Source organism: Vipera berus (genome assembly GCF_964194415.1).
Source record: "Vipera berus genome assembly, chromosome: 1".
In the NCBI taxonomy this organism is placed as follows: domain Eukaryota; kingdom Metazoa; phylum Chordata; class Lepidosauria; order Squamata; family Viperidae; genus Vipera; species Vipera berus.
In genome coordinates, this window is record NC_138202.1 from 152249938 (window position 1) to 152264223 (window position 14286).

The 14286-nt window shown below is 39.9% G+C and overlaps 1 protein-coding gene across 6 annotated transcripts in view; it reads right to left on the reverse strand.

Annotated features, from left to right (window-relative positions):
* Positions 1–14286, reverse strand: part of RBMS1 (RNA binding motif single stranded interacting protein 1) — a 139643-nt gene that overhangs the window by 97042 nt on the left and 28315 nt on the right. Inside the window, exon 1 of one of the 6 annotated variants that reach the window (XM_081329709.1) lies at positions 1192–1868. The exons of the other annotated variants lie outside the window; for them this stretch is intronic. Coding sequence (XP_081185835.1) covers positions 1192–1254 — 63 coding nt within the window. The 5' untranslated portion in view covers positions 1255–1868. Of the gene's footprint in view, positions 1–1191; positions 1869–14286 lie in introns of those variants that run through there. 6 annotated transcript variants of the gene reach the window in all.

Consider the following 14286-nt stretch of genomic DNA (forward strand, 5'->3'; position numbering starts at 1 on the left):
TTTATAAATGCATGTGCATGCCCAGAAGAGAAAAGTAGATTTATGAAGAGGCAAAATTAAAATGGAATGAGATCTGTTTTATATGAATAAGGCACAGGCTAGACATCCTTTCTCCAACCACTTTTTTTTTTAAAGAACAGGATATTGACATAACCATTTCTAGAAGCACAGTCTACTAGAATGTCTCTGTTTGGGGAATTAAATCAACATGTCAGACTGAAACTCGTCATAATTCTTAGAATCCAATTTTCTTGCAGTCTGGAAAGGAAGGGGAAACAAATAAAGCAACAGTAATTTTGTGTAAGCCACTTTAACCATTTCTTCAACAGATAGCAAATGGATAAAAGGCACTATTGTACGCAATTTCAGTTACAGATTTCCGAGAATTACATAAAGAGGTGTCTTATTACAAATTAATTTTAACTTAAGAGAAACCCGCGCCTTGGCACGGTGTCCACATCCTCCCCATGGTATAAATAATGTTTTAGCGTGTCTTAAATTTTTTTTTCTTTTCCAAAGAAAAATCTCTTTTTTACTCGGGGTACGTCTCTCCCTCTGCACTATTTCCACACAAATAAAGACAACTGCTGGGCTGAAACTTTCGTTTTCTGAGACGTTTGCCCGTACGCTCTCTTTCGCTGAACGCAACTGGGAGGAAGAGGCTTTCTTACTCGATCGAGAGCTTCCCTACCCTGAAACAACATCTCTCTTTCTGCAAGACTTGTATGTCGCCCTGTCTGGAATCTCCTGCCGGAACACAAAAGAGGCGGCGTTCTTTCTTTTTTAAGTCGGAATCCGCGTGATACAATCTTTAAGAGGAAGAAAAGGCAAGAAGGAAAGAGGGGAAAAGACAGCAAAGCTCGTCCCGGGGAGGAAAAAAAAAAGAGCGCTCAATTCCCTAGATCAGGGGTCTTCAAACTTGGCCCTTTTATGACTTGTGGACTTCAACTCCCAGAATTCCTCAGCCAGCAAAGCTGGCTGAGGAATTCTGGGAGTTGAAGTCCACAAGTCATAAAAGGGCCAAGTTTGAAGACCCCTGCCCTAGATCCTCAAGAGCGAGCCTCAACTACAATTAAGTCCCCACCCCTTCTTCTTCCTCCGCGCCCCTCCCTACGAGCAAACCTGCCCCCCCCCGCCCCACAGAAACTGCAACTTGATTCCTCCCCCTTTCTCCCTTTTTTTATTTTTTACCTGTTTCCTATACGGAGTCCGGCTGCCGCCCGCAGAGTTGCTGCTGCTATTGGGGAAAATCATCGCCCAGCTGAAGCCCGAACTTCCCCTGCGGACGGGAAGCAACTTGGCTGGGGCGCGATTCAGGGAGGCGACCGCTGGAAGACGCCTCTCTCTCTCCCCGGCTGCTGGGACGGGTCTTCACTCCTGCAGCTGGCTGCTGCTTCGACGCCTCCGCCTGCTCTGCCTCCACCCCCCCCCCTCTTCCCGGGCTGAGGCTCTCCTGCAAGGCGCGCCCGTCGTCCTCCTTCCCTCTCCTGGGATCACCGACGGCAGCGGAGCCGCGCTGAGCCTACAGCTTCGGCTGGCCAGCCTGCCATAAATGCCCCTTCGTTGATCTACCCAATACTGCCGCCGCCGCTGCTGCTGTCCGCCGCGGCGACTTCAGCAGAATCGATCCAAACTACCAGCGGCCTCAACCACCGCCCAGCGAGAGGGAGAGAAAGAGAGAGGAAAAAACACACAGAGAGCGCGCAACCGAGCGGAGGAGGAGGAGGGGTGGGGGAGTCGAAAGAACTAAATCGGAAGGCGCTGAGCCGCTCCCACGCGGCGGCGGCGGCGACTACTCGGCGTCTAGGCACACGCCGCCACGGGCTTTTTTTTTTCCCTCCACGCCGCGCGCGACGGTTCGAAACGCGCGTGCTCCTGCGGCCGCGGCAGACGTGGGCCGATCCCGTTCCCCCCCCTCCCCGTCCCGTCGAATGGTTGCTTCTGCCTCTCGCATACCGCGCATTCCTCGGGGTAGCCAGTCAGTCGGCGCGCTCTCCGATTCGTGGTGTGCGCGCCAAGGGTAGCAGTACCACGTTCCGCAGGCAGGGCCCGGGCCGTTCTGTCTGCGGGCGCGGGAACGGCCAGCCGGGACCGGGCTCCATGTGTGCGTGTGCACTAAAGCGGAGCGCGAACCCCCTGCGGCACAAAGGGGGGGGAGGGAAGGGTTGTTGCGTTGGAAGGGGCAGCGGCTGGGGCAGCAATGGCAAAGTGAATTTCTAGGTGGGCGACGATTAAAGCAAGTTTTACGTTAACTTCAGGGGCAAACAGGAGCCACTTGATAGGAAACGGGCCGCTCTTAAAAGTGTCTTTGATAAGAGAAACCATCATCCGAAGCTACCGAAAACTAGAGCCGACAGTGCCCGCGAAAAGGCTCAGGTGATGCCGTAGTACAGGGGTCTTCAAACTTGGCCCTTTTATGACTTGTGGACTTCAACTCCCAGAATTCCTCAGCCAGCTTTGCTGGCTGAGGAATTCTGGGAGTTGAAGTCCACAAGTCATAAAAGGGCCAAGTTTGAAGACCCCTGCCGTAGTAGTTAGTAGAAAAATAAGCAGTTCGCCTGCCTTCAAGTTTCTCCTTGGCGTGCGAGCAATGGCGGGGGCTGAGAAAAGAGCAACCATTTCCCGCTTAGGTTTGAGGGTCATCGGCTAAGTCCATTCTTTGTTCCCTTTGGTTTGGAGAAACGAGGGTTGAACGCGGAGGTTAGCAAAAACGCCTTGTTGTGGGGGTTTTTTTCCCCCAACGCAGGCTATTGGCAGAGCCGATAACGAAAGGAAGCCAATAACCTAAAATTCCTGAGGGAGAAATCCGCGCCGCCGCGAACAGTTTTGAGTATTTGAAACAAAAACTTCTGATTAGCGCCACACCAAGGGCCGACGCTAAAACGCAGAGCTCTCTCTTCCCTCGAAGTCCCCCTTGCGGCAGGGGAGCGAAATGCAGGGATGAAGAGAAGCCACCACCCACTCTTGACGGAACTCCAGAGCTTGGCTGAAGCCGTGTGATCTCCGGTAATATGATCCTTATACGGGCGCAGACCTGGAATGCGAAGCTGCCCTGAAAGCGCCGGACCCCGCCGCTCGTCGAGCAAGCAGGCTGTTGCTGCCGAACGATTAAGTACGTATACTACATGAGAGAAGAGAGGCCACTTCTTGGACAACAGAGGATGAATAAATGCGCTCCCTTTCTCAAATATTAAATGTGACCTGGATTGTGCTTTATTTTTTTATTTCTGCGTTTCTGTGCAAACTCCTTTGTTAGGGGAACTGTATTAGGTGACAGATGGCAGAATGGCAGAAAGTGAAGAGGAACTAAAGAGCCTCTTGTTGCGAGTGAAGAAGGAGAGTGCAAAACTTGGGTTGAAACTAAACATTAAGAAAACCAAGATCATGGCATCTGGCCCTCTCAATTCCTGGCAAATAGATGGGGAAGAAATGGAGGTAGTGACAGATTTTATTTTCCTGGGCTCCAAGATCACTGCAGATGGGGACTGTAGCCAAGAAATTAAAAGACGCTTGCTCCTGGGGAGGAAAGCCATGGCAAATCTAGACAGCAAAAAGCAGAGACATCACCCTGTCAACAAAAGTGGGTATAGTCAAGGCTATGGTCTTCCCAGTTGCAATGTATGGCAGTGAAAGCTGGACCATAAGGAAGGCTGAGCGCCAAAGAATTGAAGCCTTTGAACTATGGTGCTGGAGAAGACTCCTGCGAGTCCCTTGGACTGCAAGGTGATCAAACCGGTCAGTCCTAGAGGAGATCAACCCTGACTGCTCTTTAGAAGGCCAGATCCTGAAGCTAAAACTCAAATACTTTGGCCATCTAATGAGAAGGAAGGACTCACTGGAGAAGAGCCTAATGCTGGGAAAGATTGAGGGCAATAGAAGAAGGGGACGACAGAGAATGAGGTGGCTGGATGGAGTCACTGAAGCAGTAGGCGTGAGCTTAAATGGACTCCAGAAGATGGTAGAGGACAGGAAGGCCTGGAGGAACATTGTCCATAGGGTCGCGATGGGTCGGACACGACTTCGCAACTAACAACAACAACAACATTAGGTGACGAGGAAAGATACTCAGAAATTTAATTCCAAATTAAAAGGGTAGGATAGGAGTCTCCATACGGAGAAGGAAAAAAAGATACAAACGAGGGTAGGAAAATATATTTGTAATGGTTACGTGTTAGATGTTTGGAATGCATCTTTTTCCTGCCCCTGGGCTGACGGCTTTTGACAGCAAAGTTGAAAGTCTGAACTCAAAAACTACAGGGCAAGATAACCTTTAGCCTAATTCCAGAATTTCGACAATAACAAAAAATGTCAGTGTGCGTGCCTTTGAGTCAGTGTTGACTCCTGGCAAATGCCTGAACAAGTCTTTGCAGCTGTCTTGACAAGATTTAGGAAGTGGTTTGCCGCTGTCTTCTTCCTAGGGCTGGCCCAAAATCATCTTTAAAAAAATAGACATTTGAGTAACACTAATGGTTACCTTGAAATGTAAAAGGTTCACCATTTCAGGAAATATGAATATATATGTCAGCTGGAAAGCTGGGTTCATTGGGACTTATTCTGAAATAAGGATACATTGGTTTTCATTCCCATTCTATAAGCATTTATTATTTTGCTATAAATCACCGCCTTGTAATATTCCACAGTTAAAGAGTTATGCCAGCTTCAGAGTTTTGTAATTTGGGAAGCTTAATCTCACTCTTGAGAATAATTAGAAACACTGGAATGTAAATGTTTTATATCTGGCAAAATAGGACTTGTTGCTGTGCAACTGCAACTAGTATGCCACAAATAGCAAATGAATCAAGAATTACATTCAGACCTTACAACTACATTCCAAATCCAGACTTTGAATAACAGTGCAGCACCATCCAAATCCTTCTGTTAGTGTGACAGTACTCATACAACCCTTAAAAACAGTTTAAAGCAGTAAGGGGAAATCCAGTTAGTTTCATTCACTGTTCACCTCTACTGAGTGCTCATAAGAAATACATAATTTCAATGTAATCTGAATTAGCCAGCTCATGTTCTCACACCACTGGTGCTCAAACTGCTTCCACCATCAATGGGATCTTTTAAAAAGCTCTTAAGAAAATAATAAGGCAAATGTGATTTCTTTTTGTTTAATATGTTGTGTGAACACTCAATTGCAGTTGTAAACCCTGGTTTAACATGTGCAGACTTTGGTAGGACAGCATTTTAAAAGAAGATTGACACAGAACTCTGTATAGTTAATTGTCCCTCATGCATTACTCTTAAGTCAGCATTTGCTGCTGCTGTATCTAATGTTGAAGATTAGAGGCCTGTAGCATTTACAGTTCAAAGTTCTGATGATCTAATAAAAAATGTAAAGACTTTTCACATACTTTATCCATGTTAGGCTAATCTACAAAGTGAAATGGAAAAGTAGAGAGACAGTCTTCCGTTGCTTCCAGAAGATAAAAGGATTTCCACAAAAACATAAATGCTCTGTCTTTTTTTAAATTTCTGAACTAAAATTAGAATTTGGAGAAATTCAAGTGTTCTATATATAATTCTAATATTTCCTAAAATCCAAGTCCCTATGATACCTAGGCCCAATTATAGGAATTAAAGGATTAGGCTTAATCCTGAAAAGAGTGCTCTGAAAAGAGAGCCCTGGCTCTTTGTGTGACGGGATGCTATTACTTAGAAAGCATTCCAGGGTTTTCTGCAGTATCTCAGTAAAACCTCCAGAAGGTTTAACATAAAAGAAAACAATTATTTTGCAGTACAATCCTATGCAGAACTATTTAGAATTAAACCCACTTAACTAAACAAGACTGCAATCTAAATTATTTGTACTTAAAAGAATTACTGAATAGACCTTCACCCACAGGTTTTAGGGCAGATTACAAAAGGATGAACAAAGCTATATAGAAATGCAGTAGAATGCATCCTATCTGAAGAAGTGAGGCTCCATCTTTTGCCTTTTAATAACATATGCTAGTTGGAAAAGATGCTACTAGATTCCTCACTTTTGCCCTTCCTTTGGTGACATGGCAACCATCAAGTACATCAGATTCCTCCTCCTCCCTTTCTCCCACCCCCTTCCCCCATTTGCTTTGGGGTTTACAAAAGATGTGAGGGGAGGGCGGTAAACATGAAAAGGAATATTCCAATGGGTAGCACAACTCCACTTATGTGATTTTTTATGTAGCTCAATATAATAATAAAAATATTTGTAACCAAATGCAACAGAGGGTTTGCATTGAAGTTAGAAAAATAATAAAACAAACGCCAACAGTATAACATCCATCAAAAGATCCTGGACATGCCTCTTTAAGGAGGACAATCAAGAATACATTATTCAATTAGTATACAACACAACAAAACCTCTCAAAAAAAATCTCCAAACTCCATTCTCTCACTACTATTCACACGGGCCAAATTTGCTATAGAAACATAAGAATGGCAATGGAAGTTTGGTTCCTAAACTGATTAAAATCTAAATAATTGATTATTATCACAGTTGCATTCCCCATGTTATTTGCACAACACAGGGCACTTACAACAGTCTGCACACGTGGCAGATGTGCTCTTCTTTGACAGAATTTCTATGTAAAACTTAAATGCTCTGCTATGATTTTACATGGGACTAGACCACAGGTCTGCGGCTCCGGAGCCACATGCGGCTCTTTCAGTCATTTCCTGCGGCTCCCAGTCCTCTGCCATGTGCAGTCCAAAAAAAAAAGTGGAACTAAAAAATTTCAACCAATCAATTCAAATATGCAGGTAGGTGCATATCTCGCCTTGGCTCCACACTTCAGTGAAACCCTGTTCTGCGCATGTGCACATGTATGTGCAAGCGCACACATTTTTTGTGGCTCCCAGTTTTTCCTTTTGTGAGGGAACCAGTTCCGAGTGGCTCTTTCACTGTTTCAGGTTGCTGACCCCTGGACTAGACTTATATTTATTGTACTTAGTTTTATTTTGTATCTTCAGGAAGAAACAGCTTCATTTTAATTGGAATAAGTCTTTCTCAATATCAATAGAATTGTAGTAATGGGAAGAAAATTGGGAAGAGAGACCAGGAGACCAATAGCAATAGCACTTACATACCGCTTCATAGTGAAGACTACATATAGGTAGCTAAACTGTAGAGAGGCTATCAGAAATGTTGATGCTTAGAATGACCAAAGTTTGGCAAATTGGGTAAGAATAACAACACAGACATCTTTAGGTATCATCAAAATTAAAGCAAAAGAATCAACCATTTGTTCAGTAAAGATAGCAAATTGCTAGTAGGCATTAAAGAAAAGTCAGATCTACTCATCTCCTATTTTGGTTCAGTCTTTTCCAAAAGAAAGTATGTGTTCAATAGGAAATTATGAAGAACAGATTGACTTTAAATGTTCAGGCCCAGAAAATTTTTATCCTAGAACACTGAAAAAGCTACATATGCCAAAACCTGTATCTACTGTCTTTGAAAAACTGGGAAGGTGGTGAAGAGCCAGAACAGTGGAGAAGAGCAAATTTGTCTGCCTTAAAATAAAAGAAAAAAGGTGTGGGGACTCATAGAACTACAGACCAGCCAGTTCCTGATTGGTAGGTGGAAAGCAGAGCAAGAGATAAAGAGATCTATCTGAAAGGTCTTAATTAATAAAATAATTTGCTTGGCTGCCTATTCACCAAGCAATTCTTGGGTGGCTAACAGTTGGAAATAATAAAAATACAAAAAAAACCCAACCCCACCACCCCAGCAATAACAACAAAACCGTATATAAACACCTACAGCGCTAGGGTGAAAATTCATTTCATGCATATTAACACATCCTAATGGCTCATGCATGACATGCTGGCTCAGTGGCCAAGGGCAGAGCCACCCAGATCTCAGGGGGATCCTGGGCAGTCTCAGAGACGGAGAATGTATACTTTCTGCCTCCCACTATTTAATAGATGGGAGTGGAGCATGCCAATCTTGGCTATTCTTTCAGCACTGAAAAAAATCACTTACAGCCAGTCCTCACACTTACAATCATTGCAGTATCCCCAGAGTCACATGGTTATCATTTGGGCATTTGTTTAAGATGGTGGCAGCATTGCAGGGCCATGTGAATACCATCTGTGAGCCTTTCAGCCAGCTTTTAACAAAGTTAAATGGAGGAAACTGGACTCACTTAACAACCATATGATTTGCTTAACCACTGTGACAAAATGGTAGTAAAATTTGCAGTCATGTGGTGACTCAATGAATAACTGCAGTATGGAGCGCATTACAGGTTGAATATTCAGTTTTCCACATGCAAAAATTGTTTTGTTTACAGGATGAGCCAAATACAACGTCCACTATACAAATAAGCTTTGAAAGAACTCTTAAGAATAAGTGAATGACTGTCATAACTTTGAATGATTTCTAAATTGTAAGTCAAGGATTACCTGATATTACTGCAATGTGGTCTACATGGACTGGCTTTTGAGGGATGCTTGGAAGCTATAGTAGGCCTCTGTATCTTGTAACGCTGCCTGCATCACACGAGTTGCAGGGGATATTGGTAGAGTGCTATTCAAGGTGTTGGTTGTCACCCATGGGAAAGTGTATGTGTGTGTGTGCATATATGTGTGCTGCTTTTATATTGCTTACAGTGTGATTGAAATAAATGTTTTGGTGTTGCCTATTAAGTACAGTTCAATCTGATTATTTGCTGATACTATTGCTTGTTGTGGCACTCTTTCAGCATGCTCATTTTTTTTTACAAAAATAATCTCAGTTATGTTTTATACAGGTTGTGTGTTAAATAGTGCTTAGCATGATCAGTCAGTCTTTTATAGACCTGAGATGAAAAGGGTTAATTATGAGTTTCAGATTTTGTTTTCAGTTCAGAACAAAAAAATTTTTATAAAAAAAATTATATACAGTTCTAAGGCACAACATACTAAGACCAAAAGTTTGCAGAAATAATACCATTAAAAAGTTTGTAACCTTCCCATCAAGTAACTCATTAATGAACTAATTATTAACATTAATCACCTAGCTTATTAATTAAACTTATTGTAGAGATTTTTGTTGGGGATGTCATTTAATCCAGCAAAGCTAATGTCTGTCTTGAATCTAAACAATACAAAGAAAATCTGTATAAAATAAATGAATACCAGGGGTAGGGCATACAGTATTGTTTAAAAACATTGCAACATATGCTTTCACTATGTAAGGGGTTTTCTAGATATGACATATAAACATAATAAACCAATGAAATACTCTAAACTGTTAATAAATACAAATTGTCTTATAAGTTGTAAAAAATGGTATTTGCTGATGTTTGCTTGCTTGCTGGAGATCACTATATAAATACATATGCATCACACTATTTCCTTTTGGGATCAGCAACGTTCTGTGGAGGGCAGGAAAAGATTAAGAAATAGTATACCAAGAATCAAGGGAATGAGAAAAGAAAAAGAAAACAAAGGCAAAACTAGTTCACAGAAATATTATTCACTATTCTTTTCCATTCCTCTTTATAGCTGTAAATTGCTCTTACTCTACTGTGGCCAAACACCACTTCATGCATTGTATTTTGTTCCCTAAACTATTCACGTCTCTCTTGTTCAAGTTCATTTCTGCAACTGATCACATATTACCCCTAAACTTTCTATCAGCATTTGCACATCTTCAAATTTCTCCATCCATTTCCCCATCTTTAGTAAACTACAGTATACAAACTGATTAACGTGTTCTAGTTTTTTATCTTAATTTATAACTTTTCTTCATTTTACATTTCAGATACAACTACCTTGCTCTTTGATATATTCATTCTCAGACCTATATTTTTTTTGCATCCTAATCATAGGAAATACTAAATTCATATCAAATTATTTGAGCTCTCAGCTAACAGATCAATCTGCATGACCCTAGTCTAAGCATATTTAATGTCACTACAACTATTCTTTAGATAATTCATCCATAAATACCTTAAACAAGGGGATATCACACTGGTTTTTCTTATTCTCTGCTCCACTCGGAGCAATTTTCTAGGCCTTTCATGTATACTCATGCATGCTTAATTTTCTTCATATAATCTTGTTATTATGCTCAGCAATCAACCTTAAATTCTGTACTGATGCAAAATATTCTATAATTTAAGCCTCACTACCACAGATTTTCTCTAAATCAGTGAATATACAATAAATTTCCTTTTTCATATTTACACATTACTCAACCCAGAGTTTTGACTTATATTTATTTTAATGAATAGAAACAATTCTATGGTTATTTTTATGATGAGTTTTACTGGCAAATCGTAGGCAATAATAAATATGTAGGAATAATAAAAATGTGAGGAGGAATGGTGTGACCTAAAACAGAACTTTCCTATTTCTCAAGAATCTAGAATTAGAGAGATCTCTTTAATTAGGATGTTGTTGGAATACATGTAACGAAGAGAACATTATATTTAACAAGAGAAATAAATCATTTCTGGTGACTTCCTGAACCCATCCATCTAGTTTTCTGGGCAACAAAATGGAAGTGCTTTGGTATTGCCTTCTTTCAGGGCATTTTTCCAATTTCCTAATCTAGCCTAGAGCACTGGTATTCCCTGAAGGCCCTCTCTAAATGTACAGTATTAAGCAGCTCAATACTATTTAGTTTCTGGGCTCAGACACTGAATAAGTGCTGCCAACGGGTAGTCTAGCAATGAAAAGAAAAAAGGAAAAAAAACCCAAAGCAGTGGCAAATCTCTTTCATAACGCTGCCAAGAAAACTGCCTAGGTGCAGTCACCAAGACTCAAGCTCAACCCACAGGCATCTTTATATTAAGATCTATAAAATGTGTTCATTCTTCAAATAAGAGAATAACTGCTCTTTCGAAAAGACCACAAATATAACTTCTACTGAGAAGAAAGAGCAACCCAATGGCCTCAGTCCTGAAAAGCTAACTGACATTAGACCATTGAGATTCAATAGAACCAGTTAGCTGCCACTAACGTCCCATTTATTTCAAGGAGCCTAAGCATGGCTAACCTTTCTTGGATCAGAGCCATTAACATCCATAAACTTTGAGCTAATGTGAGAGGACGGAAAAGATTCTCACACAATTGATCTGGGGAGATTATCTATGATCGAAATAAACATGTACTTGGTTACTTATACCCACAAGGTAACCCCAAATTACTAAACCTGTTTTTCTACAACAGCAGAGAAATTACAGTCTGCTAAACTATAAGTGTAGCTTACTAAATATTACTGCTGTTAAAAGTCCCAGTGTTGAGGAGGTTGCCATTAAATGAAACAGCAACACTATGGCTGTCAATCTATGCTTTCTCCACCTCATACATTTTAATTTGGTCTTCCTTCCCCCTTCCTTATTAACAATTGAACTGCTGATATTTGACAATGCCATTTAAAGGGGAATTTAAACTTGTCGATCGGAAGGTCGGCAGTTTGGCGGGTCGAATCCCGAGTGCCGCGTAGCAGAGTGAGCGCCTGTTACTCGTCCCAGCTTCTGCCAACCTAGCAGTTCGAAAGCACGTAAAAATGCAAGTAGAAAAATAGGGACCACTACGGTGGGAAGGTAACAGCGTTCCGTGTGCCTTTGGCATCTAGTCATGCCGGCCACATGACCACGGAGACGTCCTCGGACAAGCGCTGGCTCTTCGGCTTTGAAACGGAGATGAGCACCGGCCCCTAGAGTCGGAAACGACTAGCACGCATGTGCGGGGGAACCTTTACCTTTACCTTTAAAGAAATGCTTTGGGTGGGCATGTCTATTCTCTCAATAAAATAATTTTGTTATTTCACATACTCAGAGAAAACTTCAGTTCAATAATAATCAGAAATCAGGAGAGTATAGTAATTTGAATATTTAGACACGCAGTTGAAAAATACAATAATATGCATTGAAGAACATTGTTACTTAGGGATTAGCTATGCTCTAAAAATGGCTCTTACTTCAAGTGGTAAGAAGCTAGGTATTGGGAAGATTTTCAATAATTAACTTGTTCGCTAAATGCTGGCAATGATTTGAGCCCACTTATAGGAGTTAAAACTATCCTTCTCATGCCCCTCTTTATTTCATATTCTGAATTTTTAAGTCAGATTGCTCTTACGTAGCTATTACTTTCAAAATAAATTGAACTGTTGTTTAGAAGTGGTTCAGCAATCAGTGACTCAAAAGATAATTTTATTCACTCACCCAAGTCTAACGGCACTAATGAGGGAAGGTAACAAGTAATAACTTCCTTTGTTTTTAAGATGTTAAGACTGCCAAGAAAAAGTAAGTAACCCTAAATGTATGAGCTCTGTTCATATCTCATGTGATTTATTCAATAAATCATAAACTATGGCTTAGCACGATATGTGGATCCAGTAAAATTATTTTAAAATATTAGTGTGACTACTTTGGCAAAGCAAGAAAGACTTCCTAACTTCTAAAGATAATTAACATTAATGCTATATGATTTTAAAAACACTGATGGTAATACAATGCTCTCAAGTTTAGTAGTACAAGTATTTCAGTTCATAATGTCCATTCAATGCATTCATGAACTGGAATCAATTCAGCCCCCAATAAATGAAAAGGATTTTTAAAAAGAAGAATCTTTATAAAGATCACAAATCCCTATCTAAATTTGTAATATTACGTATTTCCACAGTGAAGTGTTTACAAGAAATTACCCCGCAGAATCTAAATGTTTGGTTTCATAACCTGATGGTCAAACAAGCTTCCATATTACATTTAATTTTACTAATTCCTAGAAGTGATTTTATACTAGACTGAATGCAATGGCAAAAGGATTCTGATTTATCAGGATATATAGCCACAGTAATATAAAATATTTTATAAGCAGCCCATTCATTTTCCTTCCATAAAAAAATCCTATATCTTAAAATCTACTTTTCAGATGTCTAAAGGAAAACACATTGTCCTTTAAGAATAGTTCTACAAAAGGTTTAACTTTTTATGATTATTTTTACTCCACAGTTGTTTGTGCTGCCTTATATATAAATATTAAAATCATACCCTTAAAAAGCAATCCACACTGTTTCACTAATCCTTTATACTTAATGTGTGGGAAATTGGATCCTGGATAAAAGATTGTGATGAGCAGAAATGCTGCTGGCTATTAGGACTGTAATCACTGTGAGATGTATAGATTCCATTTGTTATTATGTGTGAGTAATCTTCGGTTAGATTCACAGTCTAACACTGGTGGAAACTTAATAATTCAAGAACTAAGAATTATTAAGTTAGCATCTAAGAATTATAGACAGTTCCAAGGTGGTAGTTATTTTTGTAAAATTAGGGTGTGTGAATCCAAATCAGAGTTGTTGGATATGAGATAGGTGGCAAAAAAAAATTATAAATAAAATAAATATTTCCATATTGAAGGAATCCTTTGTTTCGAGGTCTCAAATCATGATTGATATAACAACGAATTTCTTTTTTCATAAGTGTTCAACTTAGATCTGCAAGACCTGGTATTTTGTAATTTATTCCAATAATTTTTCCTCAATCCTAGCATCATCTGGATAAGCAACACCAATGAATCAGAACTTTTCAATAACTATTATGTCAGGCAAGTTATGAACAAGATGCCTGTCTGTTTGTATCTTAAAGTCCCATAAGATCATTTTCCAAAACCTTCTCAATTTGATGGTCTCTGTAGTTTTTACTACATTTTTATCCAAATCTCTGGCAAACTTTCAATAAATAATTTGGCAACTTGTAGTTAGTTTGTGAAATGTTGCTTCAACCACTGATCATATAATCAATTGTTCCATCTTTTTTGTCATCATTTGTTTGTTACATGATACATTTTTGCCTTCATATAATTAGTTGGCAAAGGTTATTTTTCAATCACTAAAATAAAGCCTTCAGTTTCTTAATTTAAAACTTCTGATCTTAACCAACTCCATGTGAGGTTTTGTGGTCTTTCCCTTCTATATCCATTAAGTATTGAAGATGATGATGATGACAACTTCTATTATACACAACGTGAAATTACAGCTGCCAATTCATTAGCTGGTACTGGCCTTCATTCACCCACTTCTAATGTCTCTATTTAAGATTCCAAAAATTAAAATAAGTAACAATGGTGATGGAGTTAGCTGAGATGGCAAAACTGGCTGCTTTGATTGGTGGCAATTTATGATTAGATTTCTTGAGACGTTGTTAAGATTTCCGACAAGAAAAGGAGAAAAATGATGTTTTGACTTTGGGATTTCAGGATTAAATTACATAAATATTGTGAGTTGTTAAAATATATGGCCACGATTTACCATAGTTAATATGTTTTTATATGTTAAAGTTACACTAAGAATATATGAATATTTTT